Consider the following 25931-nt stretch of genomic DNA (forward strand, 5'->3'; position numbering starts at 1 on the left):
TAGTTTGTAAATGATTTGACTTGTTGATAAACAAGTTAGATTTAAATTTAGTTTTCATTATAGTAATGGTTATAGCTATATAACTTGGACATCTAAACGGTATCCCAACCAAGAGTGATTTCTTATATTATTTATAAATATCGAATAGAGAAGTGTATAAATTAGCATCTTTCAGGTCTCAGTCCCATAGTTGATGAATAATAAATGTGATGGTGAATGAATAAAAGTGAAATATTTGCGTTTCTGCATTTTTAAATAAACCGCAAAACGACACTCTACACTACCTGTGTTGTGAAAATCAAGCCTGATGAGTAAAATGTAATAACATTTATTGAAGACTAAACACTATGTTATTCATAGTTCCTAAATACGATTTTTTTGGTCTCGAATTGCACAAAATTAAAATTCTAAAAATGAAAAAAATGTTCGTATTTAGATTGGGTTTTATATTTTTTTAAAGCACCACTGAAACCACAATTTCAGTCAGTATATTACATTTTTACAATGATGCATCAATAAAATACTGTGTTTCAGATCAAAATTATATATTTGTTATATTTAAATAATAAATGAATATTTATTTTTATCCATGCAAAAGAAGTTATAAGTTTAATGACTCATTTTAAAATTATTCGTTCAACTCCAAATTCCTCCAAATTAGGAACATGAGTATAAAGTAATATAATTATATATGTAGTTCATAAATACTATGACTCTGCTCAAAATAGAAAAAAATACGTAATTATTTTACACGTAAAAATTACAGGCTGAAACCATTTATTGTTTTTTAAAATAGATTTCCAGACATTTTCATGGCACATTGAAATGAATAAACATACTTTATTTGTAACAAATGTATGTCTATAGAGCTTTAACATAGTTTTACATACGATCGTGTAATATACATGATACTCATTACAATATAATTTAAATGAGTAAATAATTATTGTATTTACAAATTTTGAGAATTTGTACGTATAATCTTGTGTTGTAGTACACTATAGTTGTAATTACAATTCAATTTATAAAAATAAAATACTGTATATTTTTTAGCTTCTGTCTCTAAAGTAATCAAAGGAGAGTTTAAAATGGACACCCAATACCACTTTATGATGGAGACTCTCGCTTGTGTGACAATCCCGACGGAGGATGGACTTGACGTCTACTGTACAACGCAATGGCCACAAACAGCTCAGGAGGCAATAGCGCTGGTGCTCAACATCCCCGAGAACAAGTAAGATACAACTTATTTCAAGTTCAGTTCCTTTATTAAATTTATTGACCAATTTAAATTACTGTGAAGAGAGAAATTAGGATGTTCTTTGTTTAAAGCTTAACACGATTTCAGAAATTTTTTGTAGTTATTGTTACAAAAACTGAACATTATGTTTAAAAGATTAGAATCTATACTTTTCAACAGGTGGCAGAAACCGTCATAATGTATATGCCCAAAATTAAAACAAATTGCTCATTCCTTAGTAATTAGTACATTTTAGAACAGTAAATAAATGACCACGTAAATAATTCGATGATGGTGGTGTATTACGTGGTGGAAATTTAAAGTTCTGGATGAGTTAATATTTATCGCATCAAAGAATTAAAATTTATTTATATTCACACTACCGATAGATATATATATTGTGTTATGTAAGAAATAAGGCCTCAGGATCCAGCTCAAACCTTCTATTAGGAATAATATGACTACATGAAGAAATTTCATAATATGAATAGTATTCATTTGTAATGTAGAACTCTATTTTCAAAATATGTAAATATTTCACAGCGTTGTACTTCTAAAAGGCTTGCACATTTCAAAATTTCATTAACAGTAATTTTTAATTTCTAGTCAATCAATTTTTACAGTATAATATAAACTTATGCTTCTATTAATCCTACTTCAAAGACTGCTGTTTAGTTTGTAATTTTATTTCTCTGATAATTGTGTAATTAACTAACAGTATTATTAGTTTTGTCTTAGCAAGTGAATTTTAGGTGGTAAAATTGTGGTTTGATATTAGGCAGATTTTGTCATTTTAATAAGAAATAAACTTGTTTTAATTGCCATTTTATAAAATTTTCAGTTGTAAACTATATTTTTTGAAAAAAAGTGGGGAAAGAACGTATTTAGTCCTGTACGTTCAAAGCCAAAGTGATTTCTTTTACATTTCCCTAAAGTATATTTCAAAATGTAGGTCAATTCTTTCTTGGATACAATTATGCTTCATTTATAAATAATAATTCATTGGACATTACCATACGTTTTAAACACATACTCTCAACTTATTGATGTTTTCAGTATAAACATGAAGCTTCGGCGTTTGGGAGGATCTTTCGGTGGAAAATTGACACGAGCCAACATAGTCGGAGGAGCCTGCAGCTTAGCCGCTTACCTTCTGCAGAGACCGGTCCGTATGGTGGTCAAGCTAGAGACTATGATGGAAGCTATCGGAAAGAGATACCCTTGTTATTTCGATTACGAGGTGAAATATTAAATTATAATTAAAGTTAAATAATTATTTTTTCTAGAATTTGATGTGTTTACGGATTCAGATTTTAAATTTAAGAGTACCGATAACTGTTGTACATTAAACAAATATCCTACTAGTAAATAAAACGTCTGTTACATAGTAAAGAAATCTGAACTTTATCATATTTCGGAAATAAAGTAATGTTGAAAGACATACATTCATTTCAAATTCGTGAGTTCAAATTCATTATTTGTGAGTTCGAGTGGTAGGCCTATACTCTTCCAACTTAGTAAAATGTAACTGACATATAGTTTACCGTTCACAATGCGTCATTAAATTGCTTATAAACTTAAATTATTAGTTAAAAAATATAAAAAATTTGACATTTTTGACCTTGAGTTAAGGTCAAACATTTTTTGAACAAAGTGTTAATTCCAAATACAGCTCAAGTAATAAGGGTTATTAAATGTAAAATTTGTGGGCCTTTAATCATCTTATTTCTTTGAGAGTTATGAGCAAATATAATGATGCAGCAATGGGATCACCGTTGTCACGTGTAATGGTTAACTTATATATGAAACCATTTGAGAAGATCGCACTAGAAAAAGCGCAGAGCAAGCAAACGCTACGAGTTTGCTGTTTAGGTTATGTATAGCCAAGTATTGTTTATTTTTATACTTCAATAAGAATAAAAATAATAGTCTGCATAAAGAGTTTAAATTCTTCAAACTCAAGTAGCGATATTAAAAATGTCTACGGGTTACATTGAATGTTATGTACATTCAATTTTAGTATTTAAACAACTGTTTTATCTATGTTGTGATCCCATACAAAGTTTTCAAATTATTTATGGATTTTCAATACATATGTTATGATTAGTTATGATCCCATTAATCTATATGAAAACTATAGATTTGTTATATGAAACTGTAAGGCTGAATGACGTAAAAAAATGTACTACATTTAAGAATTTCAGTTCATGTAATTCAAAATGACATCCTTTGCGTCATTGAAGAGATAGGGCGTTGGTAATAAAATATTTTATTGGGTATTGTATCTGACGACTGTAGAGAAAACTTAGCTCTATATACTAGAAACATATACAGTGTGCTTGAAAAGTCCCGGAGCGGTTTAATAATTGTTTAACCATTTTTTGTACAGCATTGAGTCGTGGTATAAAAAACTAATTTTTTATGTGATCGTGGTTTTTATCTCATCTGTAGGACGGCCCTCTGGCCCCCAAGGATTCAGTAGAAAATCTTACGTTAGAGCATAGGTCGAGATGTACATCAAATTAAAGGTCTTTTATAGTAAAACCAGTGCCACAAACCGAACCTCACATGTTTCTTTCAGGCTGGAGTGAACTCAGAGGGAGCGATCCAATATTTGAACACAAATGTCTATGATGATGCTGGCTCAGCATTCAATGATCCAGTCATCGATTTATTTCTGTTTCCTTCTTTCATGAATGTATATGACTCAAAGTCCTGGGGGACAAAGATGTACGATGTGAAGACTGACAAACCATGCAATATATGGACAAGATCACCAGGTAATAAAACTTATAACTTTGTTTTCCTTTTGAATGTTTCAGTGAACATAGGTAAGGCAAGTATGTTGCTTATGATAAAAACTACACTAGCAAATAATTACATTAAGATATTATTTTTTATCGGTGATCGATAGACGAACAGTAGAACGGAAATAAAATACTAAATTATAAAATTGTACAGGTAAACTAAACAGTGAGTGAATGGGCAGGTAGGGAGGGGTTGTACAGAGAAAAGAGTTAATGGACCATGAGAATAGAGGAAAAAGGGGTATTTAATCACTCAATGATTATTCGTCCAATTAGGGTTTGCACTGGAATCACGAACAATTCTTCGACATTGGCACTGGACAACGAGATGTTCACAATGCACTGTCTGCAATTGGCAAGTAGCAGTTTCAGACCGTATATTCGGTAGAGAAAAATACTACTAATTCTGCCACACAATACTGCCAATTAAGCGGTGATACGGCACAAGTAGAACTACTGTTAACCGCAGAGTACACATAATCCGTACTCTCACATAGTCATTACCACAAAGGACGCGGACTGAGAACATTACAGTAAAGTTCATAGAGTAGTAAAACATAGTGTAGGATCTGTCATCTGCTAAATATACGCAAAATAAGAGCGTACCTTTGTGTTTTGTTTGTATTCGTACGCTGAGTTACGACAATAAATGATAAGCGTAGCTAGAAGTGGTTGTATGATAACGGGTTCTGGTTTAGTTCAACTACACCTAAAAATATCTGTTTGAATAATTTGTTAACAAGTAGCTAATATAGAATAACAACCTAGATTTGTGTAGGAAATTATTATAATAAATATATTGTAAACATTACACACACATATATCAAAATATCCTCTACACTACAAAATACGATAATTTTTCTATTGTCTCCATTTTATAAACTCTAAATTTTTTATTATCAAGGTAATATCTAGAATAAAATTCACAAAACCTAATTTACATGCAGGGTTTATGTTTTTTTAGTCATTATAGAGTCAGTAGACTATGATAAATAGGAAATATGTAATTGAATGACATTTCTTTTAACACTAACAACATTTGGAACCTATCTTCAATTTGTGTTACAAAATTTTATCATTAAGGTTTTTAAAGGGCATTTCCATTGATGTATTACTTTATTAAAATAATAATTATCCCATTTTTTAAAGGTGGAAAGGAAAGGTTTTGAACTTCGAACGGATAAAAATCTCCAGCAACATTATTTAATTTTACACACTCATTCATAAATTAGTTTATTATTCTATACTTAAAAATTAACAAACTGTTGTGTGTTTCTGGTTATAAATAATTAGATTTTTAATTAGTATAATGTTGATTGGTACATAGATGAACTCAGTAGTGCCAAAATAACACTATGTGAGATATCTATGATCTGTCTTGTACTGTTATCACTTTTGAACGTTTCAGGCACTTTGGAAGGTATAACTTTGGCTGAGCACATAATGGAACACATAGCCCACGAGCTCGGCAAGGACCCGCTGTCTGTCAGGATGCAGAACTTGAACAAATTGTATCCTACTGAAGCCTTGATCAAATTAGTGAAAGAGAAATCAGACTACGAGACTCGCAAAGCTGCAGTTGAGGAGTTTAACAAGGTTTTATACTTTAACTTTGGCATAGTTGTTTGATAAAAACTTGTTTCACTATGTTAATTTTAAATGCTATTTATCTTTGCCGATTATATTTTATTACAGTTATACACAAAATAATGTATCCTTACTGATAGAAACACATTTGATTATAGGAATACCGTTCATAACAAATGCCATATTTAACTGTTATGACAACTCAACATTTTAAAATATAAGTTTTGTGACAAAAGATATATTAATAATTTATTTCAAAATGTGTTACTATTTTTCAGAATAACGTATGGAAGAAGAGAGGAATATCGTTGGTGCCGATGTCATTTCCTCTAGACACTCTCTCTAACTTTCACGCCGTGGTCTCTGTGTACAGAAACGACGGATCCGTGGCCATCACACATGGAGGGGTGGAAATGGGACAAGGGGTCAACACTAAGGCAAGTACATTCTGTTCATTGGTGCACCATTCACGTTGGCATTCACATCAATCTCGATATAACTAAACATATTGAGTTCATTCTAAGTTAAAGCAATGAAGAATGCAGATGTATTTTTTACGGAAACGGTTGTAATAGAATTAATCATTTCTACACTAATATGAGGAAAACTCATTAAAAATGTTTCTTTATTTTAGTGAAACAAATAACTGTAATCAATAAAACGTTTAATGCTTACAGCTTGTGACTCAGGGTTCTCTGGTTTTCGATCCAGAGATGACAAGATGAGGTTCTGTATTAAGGCAGGAATGTATATCTTATAGGTATTGTATATTAGAATCTAATTCAATTCAAATTTATAGATGTATACAGTTAAAGAGTGGCAAACACATTTTTGTCTGTATGGGAATCATACAAATAAAATATGGTTTACTATACCAATATAAGTAAAGTATAAAAAAGTGTTATAACTTTAAAATTAAAAGAATCTTTTTAAAACGCTTTCAGAAACTAAAGTAACCATAGTTTAAATATAATTAAAAAAATGTACATATTTTAATACCTCGATGAATTTTTTAGTAATCAGGAATTACTCCAGACTTTTAGCAATTAGTACTAAGGTAGTGCTTTGTTGGTGATTGTATAGGCAGCCCAAGTCTGCGCCTCAGCTCTCGGCATACCCCTCGAACAGGTGTCAGTGAAGCCGATATACAGCATAACAGCGCCCAACAACGGGCCTTCAGGTGGCAGTTACACAAGCGAAAGTATCTGTCTTGTAAGTCATTAAGACAATATAAATACAAGAAAAGTTATACTAACCTTTCTGTTACAACAAAACAGGTCACATACTCCACCAAGCTTAACATGGCATGTATTAGCTATCTAGACAAGGAAAGCCATTTTTACCTCATCACAAGTGTTGTTATTGTATTCCTGTTCTGTGTCATATTTAGTTTAAATCGACAAGCAGATAAAAATTCTTTAAGGTAATCATAATGCAATAAAATTCACCAACGTTAATCTAATTTTTTCAACACAATAATCAAAGACAATACAGAAATAATTTTTTTTAATTCGCAGTATAAGATAATTTGAACACTGTAGAGAGGATTAGACAATAAAGAAATGTTGACAGGTTGTGTTTAATAAAGTAAAATTGAATATAAATTTCTAAATTGACGATAAATTTATCGTTTGTGATTAAATGAACTTGTGATAGTAATGGTACTGACCTCGTAAGCTTAGGTACTACAATATATGATTAGTGTAATGATGCAATGCTATAGATATATCTATTATTGAGAATTAACAACTACTCAATTTTGCAGGCAGTAGACGAGTGCTGTCGGAAACTCAACAAGAGGCTGGAACCTATTCGTAAGGCACTGGTAAATCCGACCTGGCCTGCCCTGATACAGGCCGCCTACGCAGCACAGGTCAACCTCAACGCTTCATACATGTGAGCTATAAGTGTAATAATTTTACTTCATTCCTAATTTCATCAGGAATAAAGTTGGGTACTTAGGTACTTAGTGCGCGTAATCTATATATAATATATATATATATATATTATATATATATATAAATATTTATAATATATAATATAATTCAATATTATATATTTGTATAATACATACAATAATAATATATTTATTATATATCATATAATATATATAATAAATTTATAAATGGTATTATAAGTCAAGAATCTCAATAAGAAATTATGGAAGTACTCTTTCCAAAAAGTATTTCAAACATCAGCAATGACTTCATTTTATACTAATAAAACCATACTAACACTTTCACAGAACGACTAGATTTGTCTCTAATAACAGGTCCCACACATTGTTTACATTATTATGGCTGGCGATTACCTCTTTGTGATATTTATTAACTCTCACTCACAATGTATACATGAAATAACTGTGGATATGTCACAAACTTCTGTGGCCGGGAGCGCCAAACATGTCACAGTTGAGAGGTATCAGTTGATTGTTGCTCCTCGCTTTTGCAAGCAGGTGTTTAAAGTGGTTGTGCTCGCTTATGAGTTCACGGAATTTGTTGGAAAAGAACAGTTGGAATAAATGTAAAAAGTTAAATATAGTTAGTACCTTGTAAATATTTTTTATCATTGATATAATACTTAGTAAATGCCAAGTAGTAAAAGACTAAACGTACAAGCCTACCTTTAAAGTGATCGTGCTCGCTTATGCGTTAACGGATTTGATTGAAACAAGTACCGTTGGAATTATAATTAAATTTTTAAATAGTTGGTGCCTAGTACATTTTTTGGGTGCCTATTATGGGTTTTTTTGTTTGGATGTTACATGTCACAGTTGAGAGTTATTAGGTATTTGTTGTTTCTAGCTTGTGTAAGCGTACTATTAAAGTGATCTTGCTCGCGTGTACGTTGACGGATTTCGTCGCAGAAGGAATTGTTATGAAATTTACTAAATATTACTAAGTTAAACAATTTTTATCTTATGTATAAAATTTTAGTTCTACATAACACGCTACCTATGTGCGAAGTGTGACAACCAAAGAACAGTCTCTATTAGCTCTTACTACCTTGAAAATTAATACCCTAAATATGTGTTTTAACAGGTTTTCAACAATCAAAGATAAAAAAGAATACAAAATATTGGGAGCTACCGTTATAGAAGTGGAAATCGATATTTTAACTGGAGAACATAAGGTAACTTTCAATGGGTGCTTAAGAAAATATCAAATACTAAATGTACATAAAAAATATAGTTCAAATATTATACATATTATTTTAATAACAGTAACAATCGAATAGGAATGATATTAGAAAATGTTATAAGTAGTTCTTGTCTCTTTAAATTAGTCATTACTTTTTAATTACTATGGGATTTACCTATCATGAATTAAAAACGTTTTTCAACAATGCAACAACTTTTAAAAAAGGTTCTGCTACAATTTGTTCCAATTCACTATTCTAAGCCAAAAAGAATTAATAATAAAAAGTACAACAAATTGGTGGCCTAAAAATTTACGTTTTGGGCTAAATTTAAAAGCATAATATGTTTTTATACCTTATAATGAATTCAATTGCTATTCATTGAAAGGTTAAGCTCTTAAAGGGTCCCAGTTTTGTTTAAAAAGTCCAGTACTTTAATCAATAATTTTTTTATTAGACATGTTTACTTTCAGCTTTCTTAGTATTTTTCACATAAATTAAAAAACAAATAATTTAAAGGTAAAACGACTTTTCACACATATAGGCACAAGATAAACCACAACGGCTGCTTGGAGACCGAACAGTTGGATCTCCTTTGTTCTCGGGGTTTATTTTTGAAGCACTGTGTCATCCCCAAAGAGCGCTCCAGCAGTTATGTCCGCTCATGGCGTGACCTTTCGGTGCAACCCTGGGAATTATTCATAATGATTTTCATGTTTGCTCAACAACTAAAGTTTAATCCTAAAATACTTTTAAAATACTTATTTTAAAAATATTTTTAATATTTAAAAATAAAGATTAATACTTTACATTTCGTAACTTATTAGAGAATACAAAATGTAATAAATTGAAAATTGTAATGTGCAAATATTGCAATCGTAATCGATTATTGTTAAAACTAATCAGTATTCAGTAATATGTTATAAGTAAATTTATAACAGTAAAAAATAATTTTTTTAAATACTGCTTAAAATACTTTAAATCTTTTATCGTATTGCAATGTAAAATTTCGGTAAGGTTCTATCAAACTACAAAATACTCTCTAGTAATATTTAAAGTATTGTAAAAGATAGGGAAGGATATTTACACCCGTAATTTATTGTTTTTCAGAGCCTACGAGAAGTTATTATAGCCTTAATTAAAAAAAGGAGTCATCAGATTTGTTGTGCTATAACATTTCCCTCATAATAATTGAAAATCAATCATCATTATGTGAATCAAGATTAAGATAATACTAGTGTAATAAGTTTAGTGTATACTTATGACTTGTTTGCGTGAAAGAATTGTAATTTAAATGTTAAAATGTATTGGAAAAAAGCACTAAATTATATCACTGCATTTTAAAGCTTATTAACAAAAACCATAAACGTATGTATTGAAACTGGCATATGTTTCTTTTTAGCAAAGTTTCATTTTTAAAGTAGAATCAGTTTTATAAATAATCTTTCAAATGCAATAAAAGTTAAGCAGATAAAGAAGATTCTAATCTTGACTAAATTCCTTGGCCTTTTAACTCAGTCTAGAAGTTTAACGGTTGCATTATCTCTGGAAGTCGTAGCACTTTTAGTCAAAGCACTAGGAGTCAGCAAAGTTTACTTCTATAATTTGGGTAACAACAATAAAGTCTCCCACGAATCTACAATCTAGTTCTCCCATAACCAGATTGAGCTCGTCGTTGAAACAAAAAAACAAGGTATGAAAATGAAATAATATAATATTTTACAATGTTTTTCGTTCACAGATTATTCGCGTGGATATTCTTGAAGATACTGGAAAAAGCCTGAACCCATTTTTGGACATAGGCCAAGTGGAAGGGGGATTCGTCATGGGCCTAGGCTACTGGACTTCCGAGGAGATGGTCTATGATCCTGACACTGGAAGGATGTTAAGCAACAGGACCTTGGTAGTTCTGACCTTCAGTCCTGTTGTAGTTCTGACCTTAAGAATCTTCGTGTTTTAGAAATTTTTATATTCAGTTACATTCAAGGTGGAAGCACGGATCGTAAGACGCTTCACTGAGGTTGCATGCCAAATTTCAAATTTAGCTCATTTCATTCTCAAGATATCTTGCAGAAAGATAGACGGAAAGTCAATGATATCTAGAAACAATTAGCACGAAAATGACAGACCATAGAACTTATTTTAGTAGAAATGTAGTTTATGCTAAGTTTAAACTTTACATATGAAATCTTTCTTGACATAACATTCAGGAACATTCCACAGGATACATTCAGATTTATGTTCATTAATCAAAAATGTATACACCAAGTCACAATAACATGTAAACATAGATCGGCTAGATGTATTTTATATAATCATATGTTACATCTTTAAATCTCTTATTGATGTATTGAGTTTGTTTACAAATTTATTTATCCTTTATATTCTTGTTACTCGTAAGACCAATGTAAAAATATTCACTAACGCTCAGCAAAATCACAGGGAGTGACATGCACCTTCATCGAACTCAGTGTTCTTCATGTAGAAATGGAGCCTCATACGCAATTTTAAGTCTTACACAGATCAGTTCGGTTTAGAGATAATGTGCGGAAAGACAGACATATAGAGAGAAAGACAGAGACAGAGGTAAACGCGTATCTTCGCTACAGCTCAGCCTTTTATAAACGCCACAGCAAACATCATATTTAGGCGTATCTAGTTTCATACAATATTTAAACGCACTATCGCAGCAATATAAGACGCTTTGTACTATATTGAAATGTTCACTATGTTATCTTTCATTCTTACACGATCATAAACACTAATAGATCTATAATCCATGGTTCGACATTGATTAGTCTTCGGTCATCTAAATATTATTGGGTCCTAACTAAACAATGATGATATCTCAGCAGCAGCGGACTGACTAACACGTAACTATTTACTTCAACAACTATAAAATTGTTTAATATGATTTTAAAATGAACACTAACGTTGTTTGAACATGAATAAAATTGAGTTAAAAAGTATTAGTTAGTAAAAAGTGTTTAATATGAATATGTATTATGTAGCCCTACTTCGTATGATGTTTGTATGTTCATATACCAATTACGTGACTCGGTAATTATTTAAATAGCGTAGTTAGTATGAAGAGAATGAAGTATACAAATTGCTCGATTTTGAACCAATCTATTATCAACAAAAATGTATATTTAAATTCGTAAACATATAGCTTGACGCTTGACTCCATGCCTGTTTTATGATAGGCTTAGATAAACGTAGGAAAGGCTCTCCTTGAGCCACAGACTAATACAATGTACGATTATTGTAAGACAAAAATAGTCAAATTACATTGTTTAATGTCACCATAAAGGCACATATGTTATTCGATCATAGAGTTATTGTTGTAAATGTAAGTTTTCTAGAAAAGAAAATATTTCTCCCGCATGTCGTCAATAAACGCGGTAAATTTGTTTCAGAAATATAAGGTCCCTTGTGTAAAAGACATCCCTGTTGATTTTAGGGTTTACCTTCTCAAAAATAGTGACAACCCGCTTGGAATTTTGAGATCAAAAGGTGAGTACAAACAGAACATAATTTAATGGATTTAAAGGGTTACTGTTAGATCTATATTTTTAATCAAGTAGGCTGTAAACTAATTATGCTAAATGTGAGATACTAATATACCTTTACACAGTGAGCTGTATTTTGCCATTAAAAGAAAGTTATCATAGTTGTAAATTCCTTTTTACACGCATAAATGTACTATTTATTCGAATGTACTTTTATTTTCAATATTTTATATTATTCTTGAGACCATATTTTGCGGGATACAATGGTTAAAGATCAAGTTATTAAACAGTAAAAGTTTGTAGGCAAAGTGTAAAACTTTTACAGTGCCTGATTCATGTTACATTTAGTCGTACATCTGATGTCTAATTAAAAAAGAAACAAAAGTTAAATAATTAAGGATGACACATGAAATCTTATATATTTTGGTAATATTTTGTAATATAAATATAGAAACACAAGTGATGATGATGTAATGAGGGCCTTTTAAAGAAATTCAAATTTTGTATAAAAGCACATTATTACCAATTCAAATATTAAATCTTTCCAAAAATCATTCAGTTGAATATTGATGGAAATGAACTAGTTCCTAAGGCATTGTTTTATACTGGAACAGGTACGGGTTAGTTAAAATAAAATGTAGCTCAAATATCACATAAAAGTATAAAAGTGCCTGTATATTAATGATTATTTTTACTGTTGACATCTCTAGATATTTACTTTGTTAATTCAACAATTTATATATTTTAGTGATATTCCTATCTTCATGAAATTTTAAATATTGATCTACGTTTTGACTGGTGAGAGGTTATGAATTTTTACGGGACGACGCTCGTAAGGTTTAACTTTGGCCACCTTTCTGTTCCTCTGTATTTTCTTCATACAATATATCATGTATCACATAGATTTTCATTTCTTACCGTTTAGTGTAGGCTAGTTTATAGAACCAGAACAATTCTTATAGAGTATATTGGCAATCAAGAAATAAATTTAAAAATTAATGATTGGTAATAGCAAAAAAGTCAGCTCTATATATGATAACAATATTCCAATTTTCCAGCGGTGGGTGAGCCTCCCCTGGTTATGTCCAACTCAGTGCTGTTTGCCATAAGGCAGGCACTCAGGTCGGCCCGCAAGGACGTGGGGCTGCCGGACCAGTGGCTATCGATGGGTAAAATATTTAACGTAACTATAAAATAATTAACTTTGTAAGCAGTTTGGAAGAAAGTAAAAGCTTCCAAAGAGCGTAAGTGAGCACTTACACTGGGCACTACTATGTCCAACCCTATCTCTATAGTCATTTGGTTCGTAATGATCGAACCAAAGTCATGATATAAACTCTTTTTGGGATTTTGAGTGCCCGGGAAACATCCTGTAGTATGAATTGATTCAATAAATGTTGCATTTACCCCTATGCAAAGGGTTATTTAAAACTAATGGTTATTAACTAAGGGTTATTTAAAATACTCATCTCTACATCCTACCTCTTCACCTCAGAGTACCAATAAGTTCGTAGTATATCTTTAAAAAATTGTGTAAAATCTAAAAATATTTGACATATGGAGATTTTCCGTGGATTACTGCTAGTTGAAGATAAATGAGAAAATGACGTCAGACATGGCAAGCTGAGCTTTTCTAGATATTTTACAAACTTGAAATTTGAAATAATACTGCTGTTCGTGGTGTATAAATGGTACAATTAATAAAATTATTTTTATCTTGGGGTAATTTTTGAAAGATTAAATTATTTCAAATTTCTCTTGATGACAATTTGACGTGAGACTAGTACAGCAAACGAAGCTTTTTAAGTGTTCTGTAAGTATGTGTTAATTTAGAAAACAATTTAACTCCCCGAAACCTTTATGCATATACCTTAAATAATATTTCGCTTATGTTAGGTGCTGGAATGTAAAACATAATTATATTTCAAAATAATTTCTGTGAAGAAAACTTGTGTTGCTCAAAATAACGCAAAATGGTGACAAAGTATACGGAATTGATACAATAAAACTAAATAATTTTATGTGTATTTTTTTAGTAATATTAATGTAGTTAATATTGCTTGTAAATTATATAAAAAAGTAAAGTAAATATGAATATTTTCCTCCACATTACTTGAGTTTTTTTTATTAATACTGGTTTTGTTGTTTGGATTTTTGTTAAAGACTTTTTCAAACAACCGAAGGTTTCCAAGAATAATCCAGACAAAACCACAGCTAAAATAATACTCATATTATTTGGGGAAAAATATTCAGATTTACTTTACTTTTTTATAATTTACAAGCGTAGATGAAATACGTCAATATGGTTAAATAATAAACACTAAGTGTTGAACATGACCACAGTCTGGACTAAAGCTTTATAATTATGTAAAAACATAATCAAATTCTATAAATTTAACATTTTTTAATTACGAAAAGTTGAAGTATTTGTTTATTTAATTTTTAGGTATACTTAATTAAATTATAGGGATGTTATCCTTGAAGATACATTCTTTAGATAAAAAATATTATACTATTAGAGTACCGAAGCGTCAAATTTAAAAGTTTACTGTAACTACTGCCAATAACAAATTATTTTTTTTAAATCCAATAATTTTACCCCGATTAATCAAAAATTAAAAAAATTGGCTACAATTTAGAAAAAAACTAGATAAACTGTGGCTTAATCTAGGTGTTTACAAGTCCAAATCTTGAGTAATTTACGTTACATTTTAGGCTACAAAAATTATTTATCTTTATAACTACATTATAATTTTATCATTTCTCAAGATGAATTAGGATGGCTCTCATTTTAAATGTATGATAAAATAAACTATAGTTTACTAGGTTGTTGTATTATATATAAATGTTTTTTTCAGATGCACCATTTACAGGCGAGAAAATTTTCCTGAGCTCAGGGATTGACACAGACAAATACCTTCTATGAGTTAAAAAAACAACTAAAAAAGCCTATGTAACAATAATATACTAATAAAGCAAAATACTATCGATATTGTATACATTTGTTTGTTGAATTCAGTCACATTTTTATGTATGCTATAAATAATTTAAATCTTTAATATAAATTTGATTATTTAAAAAGATTCATAATGTTATATTAAGATTCGTATTTTATAAATTTTAATTTGTAATTGAATAGCAACTAAAGAAACCAAAATCCGTTATATTATCTCTAAAATATGTTTCCGGGCTGTTCCGATATTTGGCATATCTGCAGCTTTGCTAAAAATTAAACAAATGTTGTTATTGCAATCTTGCGTAATTTATAACCAATATTACGTCAATCTGTCGTTTATAATCAATTATATATAAAATATATATATATATATATATATATATATATATATTGTAAGAGTATATTTTACTGAATTATTTACATAAAAGAATTGTAAACATAAACTGGAATATAACTTGATCACTAGACTTAATTCAAGTTCTTAAAACATAAAATTGAATATTTGAATTAAAACGGATTTCACTTGGATCAACATTCTCTGCTCTTACATGGAGGTAAAATATTTTTTTTCTTGAGGTTTAAAAAAATTATCCCTAACAAACATTATGGCAAGATAATTAATAACAAATAAATATAATATATTATTTTACGCAAATATAATATTTAAATAAATATTTAATCATAAAAAGTAACTGCTTTACCGTAGATTATAATATTACGCTCTTGGACGTCCTGGATGGGGCACATATAAATTTCTGTTCAACAACATTACAATTACAGAAAGTTTCAAACGGATACAAAAAAATGTATATGTCAAATACAATAGAATGATTAATTCCGCTGTAAACAAAAAGTTTCTTGGAGATTCCATCTGTTCGTCATTTTTTTATTATATCACACAGTAAAATGTTCGACAGATGCATTAAGAACCATCCAAAACATCAGTGGAAGTTGATAAACTAACCACATTTTCGTATATTCTCTAATACTCGTATACTAAAACGCTACGTAATGTTCCAGTCCACTGTCAACTACTGTGGGATTTTTCAAAAATTAAGACTCCAGCGATATTCAACCAAATGTTCATTTACAGTGAAATTTTTATTAAAGTAATTATTTCAAATTGTGTATTAAAATTGTTATCTTTTATTTTTGATGAATGCAGAACAGTGTTTTTAATTCATTATAAGGTGAGTGAAAACTACACCTTTTCTTTAAGTGACATTGAATTACAACATATTTTTATTTTTTTCATTACTCTACATTACCTTACAACAACCTTTTTTCTACACAACACATCACTTTCCACGAACATTTTCATTTCCTCTATAAATCTTGGCTGCAAGAACTTCTAGTCTAAATTAAATTTTTGAAACTACATCTACACTGCCACAAGAAATTTGAAATTCGATAGAAAGAAGCCATCAAAATACCAAACATTATCCGTCATGATATTTATGAATATGAATATTTATGAATCTGAAAACTTTACAGATAATTTTATACGTAATTTAAGTATAGCTTATACAAACAATAATTAAAATTTAGCTTATAGTTATCTCAATGATTTAATAGTTTAAAACATTTCGAAAATAAACTGAAAATCAAAACTCAAAGTTCAGTCATATTACAACACTTTTTACAGAAGGATTTTTGACAAATGAAGTAAGAACCTTCCAAAACTTCAGAGGAAGTTGATAACCTAAACACATCGTCCTTGATTCTTCAATAATCGTATATTAAAAATGTAATCACAAATTTGTATTCAAAATTCAATAAATCAACATAAAAATGGTATTTAGAGATACAAAATTATGATTGACTAAATTGTACTCGTATACATAAAATATATTATTGTAACGTTTTATTACAGGGAATGTATTCAAATATCATCTAATGTTAAGACTAAATCCAACATTTTAATTAAATTTCGAAACAAAACTAATGAACCCTGGGGATATATGGACATAAACACAATCAATATTTGTTTGCAAAAATGGGCTCTGAATGGGCTAAAAATTTACAATATAGAAAACTTCTAATCTAAATTCCATATATCTCTCAGAAATTACAAAACAGGATATCGAAAACAAAATAATTAAAAAACGACAAAACACGTGTATAAGAACAATTAAAATATAAGTAAAAAATTAGCTTAAGAATTCAAACTGGAATTTTTCCAGATAAACTTAAAATAGCAACAATTTAAAACATTGAAGCAAATTAATTAGATCCATCTAATTTTCTCTAATTAATTTTAACACAGCTCTTTGAGAAATTGTTATATAAGAGGTTATATATTTTTTTGAAACATACAGTCTGTTATGAAGAAGGCAGTTTGGTTTTAGAATTAACAAAAATACAGAAAAAGCAATAAATATAGTCGTAATTAGCAAATGAATAAAATACACTAATTACATTTATAGATCTTAAGAAAGCCTTTGACACAGCAGATTTTAAAACAATTCTTTAGACCTACAAACATCATAAGTTTAGATAATATTGAATAAATATGAATAAGACATTAAATTAGTTAGAAGAAAGTAAGAAATATAAAGTTTTATTAATTTAGAATATAATGAATATATAAAGAATTAATTTGGTTTGGCAATAACAGTAGAGTTATAAGATATTAAGACGAATTTAACTAAAAGATTATAGAAAAAAATACAATATACATTGATGATTGTTGGAAAAAATATCAGTTAAAGTTAAAGAAGTGTTAAAATTAGTTCTGTACAGTAAAATATGTCTTCTTTATTTAAAGCAATCTATCACAAATGTCTAATAATATATCAAAAGTTTTAACTTTTTAACTTCGTTTAGTTCTTAAAATGTTTTTTCATTTTCAATTTCTTGACATCAGATTGATTACATCAAATTTTGCATATTTCCGAAAAACTGTTTGTTTACCAGTATAATGAGTTTAATCATTGAATATAAAATGGAAACTATTTTCATAAATTTAAAGCTTTCTGTATAATTATTTAAAATGTTCTTGGAAAAAAACATTGTTTGACCCCAAAAATAGTTTAGGACCGCTATATTATCTTAATAATATTATAAAGGCGAAAGCGAGTTTGTTGGTTTGGAGTTCACCCGTAAACTATTCAACTTACTGTACTGAAATCTTGCATGGAAATTCCTAGGGTCCCTAATATTTCTGCGGGCTAAGCTCCACTGGTTTCTAAAGTTGTGAAAAATACCATCTTGGTATCTAAAGTTGGATTAGAGTAAAGAAATATTACTAATTGAAGGATTCTGTTAAACGTAATAAACTGTTTTTTGTAAATTTTGTTTTATGGCAGCAGAATAATATGTTTAGTTAATTTAACGACTAATTTCACTTTGTTTACAGCTATAGTGTGAAAGCATATAGTAAGCTTGATAATAGCAACACTTCTTATTTCAAACTTTTCTGCAATCGCTGTTAAAGCAGAGGAACAAATTATCCTGAAAAGAAGATTACTAGTTTTAGTAAAGTTATACTTTCAACTGCACTTTTGGGAAAATAATAAGAATGCAGTGATTGGTCAGTACTGAATGTATTCATGCAGATATAAAATACAACCTTACTATCTAACTGTTACTATACTTTTATAAAGTCTGTTATATTACCAATCTTAGTTGTCTTTTGACAGGAGTAGGCTTCTTAGACCTGAATATATACTATTGATCGGGAAACAAAGCGAAATAAACTATTGAACAAAAATACTGAGACCGGAGAAAATTAAGGACGATAAATATACACTATTTGGTAGATTTCCTTTTCATAGCAACAAAGCAGACTCTACATTGGCGTCAGTAATATAATTCACTCGAACGAGAAGTACTCATATACTATGTGCAGAGCCAACGAAATGTCGTACGAAGTCACGGATAACTGCTAGTATTTCCTAAAACTAATATATAAACACATTTTTCAGTTGAAAAACTCATTTTGAAAAACGTCTGATGAAAGTTTGAACAGATGTTCACATTCATAAATTTTTAGTGTTAGTTAATTTTTCATTACGTTTCAATATTATTATCATTATTTTGTTCAAATTCTACAATATCCCGGGGAACCTTTCGGATTTTTCTACTTAAAAAACTTAATATTATAAGCCAAATCGGTTCAGGTGTTCTTAGCAAAATATTTGGCGATTCATTTGTATTGTATAAATAATAGTTTTCCGGATAAATTTAAACACATATTTTAAAATAAAACCGTAGTTGCATAAAAACCGCATGCAAATGCTTTGTTGTGTACTTGTTCTCTTTGTGTTTATTTTATCTCAACCACGAGCTAGCAATAAAAATGCAACTGTGTCGTGTTCTGACGTTTTGCAATATTAAGATAACATATCAAAAGTTCAATGGCACCAATTATAATGTTACGCAAGTTGTACATTTTCCTGTACACAAAAATATATTTTGTTAATATCAAATTTAAAGTTTTGAATATTGTGTAGAAGATAATGATAATAGTTCTTTTTATCTTAGTGCCACACATCCACAAAAATAGACGCAAATGCATTTAATATCATTATAGCAAAATAGTTGTTGTTTTTTAATAAATTAACAAAGAAATAATAATTTAAATACAAAATAAAACAAATTTATAGGACATGCTATTGAATAATTAATTTCATTAATGTATCGAAAATTCTTTCCACTTAGATAAGTGTGTATTAGCGTATTGAAACACATACACAGAATGCAATACAAATTTCGAAATGAAAATAAAATTGAACCGTGTTGATACGGATTCAAGTTGTTTAAATTTGTTTAAAAATGTTACAATTTAAAAAAATCAATATATCTATTTTAACTTTCAGTTCTTAATGTGATTAGTCAAATCCAATTTAAAAACGGGGTTTATATTCAATAAATATTATATTTCTGTAGGTATTGAAATGAGTGTGAAAGTGAAATTCATTGCATTATACGAATATCTTGTAGTAGGAAACACATTTTTTGTGAGTATAGAAGGATGATAAGTTGCAAACTCCAAAATTGTATTATGTATGAGTTTAAAGCAATATTTCTATGGTGGAAACAAATACGTATACTGAACTATAAATCTATGATACGTAGTGTACAACTAGAGAAGTTTGTTTAAAATAAAGACATGCTTTTTTCGGAAATAATAACAATTTGTAGGTTTGGTTCGAAGTGTTCTTGGTGGTGCTTCTACAGAATACGATGCTTTCTCCGAAACGCTGAAAATTCGTCACATGAAAGAAAGAAAATGTATCAATCTTCGGGAAGAAAGTCCAAACATGTATTTAATACTTATTTATGCCTGATGGATAAAGACCCTGTGAGAGTAGAGTGGGAGTAGAGTGCCAGGACTGACACACTACTGCATCAGTCGTGCCGTGCCGCTGCCATGGCATTGTCTACCAGGTGAGTATTGTGGTGGTTCTATAAAAGGATCTCTTTGTTTATTATCAACACGAAACGATAAATGCAACTTTTTTGAACATCCAAAACTCCTTTGAAGAGTTATTAATGATTACAATGGACTAAGAGGTCTTTTATTCTTAAAAGTTTTGCTAGGATGAAGTAGAATTAACTTTATAAATACGTATAATACTATAAAAAATATATCAATAATTAGTAACTAAAATTAAAATTAAATGTTCCCAACATTTTATTTAGATTTGCAACGATTGCTTATACTTGCATCGGGAGTGCAAAATTACAATTTTATCATTTTTCCTTCTTGTCTGTCGAACAGTACTTTCCATGTAGCTGTGTTTAAACATTCGTAGTGATTCGAAAAATTAATATCAGAGTATTTTGGTCAGAGTCACACAATTCGACGGACGATTTTGAACTCTGGAGAGTACTAATATTACCCACCCCCTTAATAGCCTAGTGGACTCCGCCTGCCTTAGAATAGTAATTGATGTTATGCTCAATTACGTCCACGCTGGAATGGATACTTGCATCTTCAAGAAGAATATTTACTACAAGGGAAACAAGACATGTATATTTTGAAGTTCAGCGTCAGGTACCACATACATATAGGCAGGTTTCTAGCTCAGAACAGGCTTATTTTATTTTCGTTTCAACGATATTTCTAGATAATTTTACCTTGGTTAAAGATGTAATAGCCCCTCGACTAACTAGATATGTTATCGAGCAATATATATATATATAAAATGAAAAAACTACAACATTTTTATGTATTTAAGACTACGTAACGCCAGAAGTATATTTACTAATTTTAGAGTTTCTGGAATACAGTATTGAAATATCTTAAAAATGGGTGCTGAGGTAGTTCAGAGTTAAATATTAAATATAACTTATTATCGTTAAATATTAAGTGGTAATTTCCAAAATGGTCTGTAACTCAGTTTCGAGCCTTTCACTATTATTTAAAATGTAAACACCTTAAAATCCATTCCAAAGTTACAGAGTTTCACCTTTTTGAAATGTATATCAGTTACAAATGTTCAACGAACTATTCCGATATATCGCTCATTGCTGGCACTATCAGAGCGGATCTTATTGTGCACTAACTCATATGTTTGTACATATGAGCATTCAAGTAAATAAACTTGAGCGATGTAACTAGAAGTATATTACTTACTTGAGCGCTCATAAGTACAAACAATAATTACTTATGAGATAGTCCACAGTGAGATACGCTCTGATAACACCAGCAATGAGCGATTATAAAATTAGTTGAACTTTTCTAAGTGATAAAATAAAAAATGAAACCCTAAAAATTTGATATGGATTTTGAAGTGTGTACGTTTCGTTGTTAAAATTTCCAGTTTTATTTACATATTCAATATACTGATTTATATTCGTGCTATAATAAACGTAGAATCAAATTACATTGCAGCAGATCATTCAAGAACCATCCAAGAAAAAGGAAATGTATAAATATATAAATATTAAATCAAACTTCATGTAACGTTTATACTGTTGAAATTATTATAAACCTAATAGCAAAAACAAAGCTGTAATAAAATATATAACATAAAAATAAAGTTATCGTAGTAAAAAGTTATTAAATTAATTATAATTTATAAGACAGAAAGAAAACTATGTTTTCAAAACAACTCAGATTTCTTATTTTTATTAACTTCAAATATCAATGATAAACTAAATAGAGAAGGAAAAAAGTGTTATTACGTTATAACAATATAAATATAAAGAGAACATAAATTGTTTAACATTTCCTAGATTCTTGTTAAGTTTTAAAAAGAATGCTTATTTCTCTAATATTAACTTTGTTTAAGAAATCTTTTTTGTCAGAATTACTCATCGTACAAAGTCTGTTATAAATTTTTCCTTTCTCGGCAACACGAATAAAACACTATTATTTCATAGTACTATCTAAAATCAGAAAATTGATCACATCCACAATGAGGAAAATCTACGTGTTAATATGCACCATACATATTAAGGGTATTTTATTCTTATTGTCTTACAAATACTTATTTTTCCAAAACTCTCATATCGGGTGGTATACGAATTATAAAATTGTGAGGCAGTGGTTCGTTGTTGCATGGTTTGTGTTTAATTCTTTAACACTGTGAATATGACATGTCGCTCGATATGTGTCATTGTAAGTCTTTACTCTCCCCCACCTCTCATCCTGTAAGTTAAGGGGAGTGATTTTTACAATGCTAAAACCATGGAAATAAAGTTATAACACATTTCTGATATCACATTACAAGATTATTTAAAAAAAATCTTATAATGTTTCAGAAGTTTAAGGTGTGTGAATGGGAGTGGAAAACACGTTTATAATTATGTATAGTTCTATTAATAATTTGTACTACAAAGCTAATATTCTTCTTGCATGCATTAACTTTTCACTTTTCACCATCTATACATCAGCAGGTACTATAAATGATACAGATTGCTAAAACTGAAATTGTACAAGGAATGTCTTGTTGACACATAAAATGTAATAGAAGAGACGTAGACAGGGATGCAGATATAGTTTGCAACTTTTTAATTTCACACAGATTTTTAGTTGTCTTTAACATTTCTCAGTTACGCTCTCATTTTTTTGGCTATAGATAATTAAAATTTTGGATTGTAAAAACATAAGATTCATGTTTTTACAATCCAAACTTAAGTCATTGATGTTGTTGTCTCTTTCAAGAAATACACTTTCTTAAATTCATTACTCTCTCTATTCCACCAAAAATTACCTCTAATTATATTTTGCTCTTACATTTAAATATTAATGTAATGCCTTTGATAAATATGCTTGGTTGATATAAATAGACCCTTTATATAGATTGAGATTTGTCTTTTAAATAAAAGTATAAACCGAAATAGGTAAGGTTATTCATAATTTATGCAATTTAACCAAACATTGTAATTATTTCTGTTTTAAAGGACTTCCATGTACTAAAATTTAGAATAACGTAACCATACAAATTTCTAGCTATTATTATGATTCTGGAAGATAAGATGAGTAAAACTGTATTTTCGTGGTCGTGGTCGTAACGTCGTACTCTTGAGGATCAGCCATTGCGTGCCATGAACGTAGCATGTCAAGGTCTTCAGTGGTGCACTCTTGCGTATCCTATTCATTACGATATTATATTTTTCAAGAAAATTGATTCGTAACATGCAAACTTTGAAATCTAGGAAATGAGGTTAAACACTGTTCCTATTTTTTGTCCACATCTGCGCATATTTCTTCGTCTACTCTGAATTATTTCGCATTAAAGTGAACAAACACATAGGTTTAACTTGTATTGATATCTTCGCATAGCTGCTACCAAGATCTTCATTGGTTACGTACTTTCGGTCTTTTCATAAAAATGTAATTCGAGACACCTCTAACTGTTTCGAGATTGCGGCTCTCTTGATTGAGTGATAATTACACTCTGCCTCACAATTGTATCACTCACGATTGGGTAACACACCCACACGATTATCGATTGTATCACCTTAACTTTGAGCGTGGCGCGACGCTCCATGCAACCATCAGATAGTAACAATAAAAATGCCTCGTGTATAGCCTTGAAAGTGGTGCACTCTGGCTCACACGTATTTACATAACCGTATCATGCTCGGGTGGCACGCCGCGTCTTTTTGTTTGTTTTCATGGTGAATCAAACAGCAGAGAATAAGGAAAGAAGCCTTAAAACATTGAAAACGTCTTTTAAGAAAGTGTAAACGTACTAAACACTCAAAGTAATGTGATAAGGTGAAGTAGTATAATCATAAAATTATAATTACTCGATCCTCACTAGAAAATATTATTTTGGAGTTTAAGTACCAAATTTACGGTTTATGGGATAAAATTATAAAACAATGAGTTCGTGCCTATCGGAATAATTTGTAGACATGCGTTCATGCCTGATGTACATGAAGGTGTAAAATAATATTAAAACTGTTTATATCGATGAAGGATGAAGGAGTTATTAGAAGTATGAATTAAAATATATGATTTCAGTATTATTTTGATTATTCCTACTACTCCTTATATTGTCTGTGAGATAGCCATTAGACATTCTTATATAAATAAATATATATATATATATATATATATATATATATATATATATATATGGAATATATATATATATATATATATATATATATATATATATATATATATATATACCGTATATAACATACATACTTTTCTTTGTATTCTCAGTTATTTGGCAAAAAACGAGTAAAAGCAAATGTGGTTTTCTTTGAATTGTGTACGCGAATCAGTTTTCTTATGCCATTAATGCTTAAGAGATTCGGCTATAATCCAACAATTTTGCACCTACTGAACCAATTTTTTATGACTAGCTGTAACGAAATTACATGATTTCCAACTCAAAGTGCACATGGATGTCCCCTTCTCACGTTTATGAAAAGTTAATGAGTATAATTAAACTCTTAGGTTTAACCTAATTGCTCAGATTGTGTACACAGTGATTTTATTGGTTAGTTTCTATAATAGTATATATTTTTGTACAGTCCGAATGACATGACCTTTTATTAAATTTGACCTTGCTTGTTGTAATACTATTAAACATTCAGCAAACTAATAGTATAATTATATCAGTAATAAAATACTAATGATATTTTGGGTTTAAATTCATTTTATTTTCTAATGTGAAAAGTAACATCAAGCTACAATAACAAAATCTACTAACAATTAATTAACTATAAGAATATCTCAATGTAAACGAACAAATATATTTATTTCTATTTTATATAGTTATAGAGGCAAACAAACTGAAATAAAATACAAGGCTTTAAAACAGTTTTTGGTTTAACATTTTTTGACTGAAGTTGGATCCCCACAGCGAGGCCGAAACGTTTCAAGACTAATTTGCGTAAGCAGTGTTTCGCGGTGCGGTGATGTGAACTGGAAGACTTCGATAAAGTAATGCTTAGTGGCATTAGGTAATTGAAACTAAAAATCTAAATTGGGATAGTATACTATGATAAATGTTATAAGGCACAGTTAAAGAATTTTGCTCATGAGATTCGTAATATTACAAATGACAAAACTATTTCTGCTGTTACTTTGAGGAAGAAAGCATTGGAGTACATTTGCCGGGAAACCATTATCTCCTACCCACAATGTCTACCTGATTGTTGGAGTATATTTCTTCTTATGTGATATTTTGAAGCAAGAATATCTTTGATGCTACAATTTCTCTTTTGTTCACGCCTGAATTGGTTAGCGTTGTCTTTGGAAAGAGTTTAATTATCTT

General features: G+C 29.6%; 2 protein-coding genes across 6 annotated transcripts in view; both read left to right on the forward strand.

The window, feature by feature from the left end:
* The window catches only part of LOC124373373 (aldehyde oxidase 4-like), a 39976-nt gene extending 24691 nt beyond the window's left edge, over positions 1 to 15285 (forward strand). For 3 of the 4 annotated variants that reach the window (XM_046831749.1, XM_046831758.1, XM_046831763.1), the window contains 12 exons: positions 1054 to 1234; positions 2297 to 2480; positions 3822 to 4020; positions 5456 to 5643; positions 5913 to 6071; positions 6718 to 6846; positions 7400 to 7530; positions 8676 to 8766; positions 10514 to 10675; positions 12192 to 12288; positions 13343 to 13453; positions 15143 to 15285. In XM_046831749.1, coding sequence (XP_046687705.1) covers positions 1054 to 1234; positions 2297 to 2480; positions 3822 to 4020; positions 5456 to 5643; positions 5913 to 6071; positions 6718 to 6846; positions 7400 to 7530; positions 8676 to 8766; positions 10514 to 10675; positions 12192 to 12288; positions 13343 to 13453; positions 15143 to 15210 — 1700 coding nt within the window. In that variant the 3' untranslated portion in view covers positions 15211 to 15285. The remainder of the gene's footprint in view (positions 1 to 1053; positions 1235 to 2296; positions 2481 to 3821; positions 4021 to 5455; positions 5644 to 5912; positions 6072 to 6717; positions 6847 to 7399; positions 7531 to 8675; positions 8767 to 10513; positions 10676 to 12191; positions 12289 to 13342; positions 13454 to 15142) is intronic. The other variant, XM_046831753.1, reaches the window with a different exon arrangement.
* A 5270-nt stretch (positions 15286 to 20555) lies between these two features.
* Positions 20556 to 25931, forward strand: part of LOC124373399 (indole-3-acetaldehyde oxidase-like) — a 40799-nt gene continuing 35423 nt past the window's right edge. Inside the window, exon 1 of one of the 2 annotated variants that reach the window (XM_046831778.1) lies at positions 20556 to 20631. In XM_046831778.1, coding sequence (XP_046687734.1) covers positions 20615 to 20631 — 17 coding nt within the window. In that variant the 5' untranslated portion in view covers positions 20556 to 20614. The remainder of the gene's footprint in view (positions 20632 to 25931) is intronic. The other variant, XM_046831770.1, reaches the window with a different exon arrangement.

This window comes from Homalodisca vitripennis, chromosome 1 (assembly GCF_021130785.1).
Source record: "Homalodisca vitripennis isolate AUS2020 chromosome 1, UT_GWSS_2.1, whole genome shotgun sequence".
NCBI classification, from domain to species: Eukaryota; Metazoa; Arthropoda; class Insecta; order Hemiptera; family Cicadellidae; genus Homalodisca; species Homalodisca vitripennis.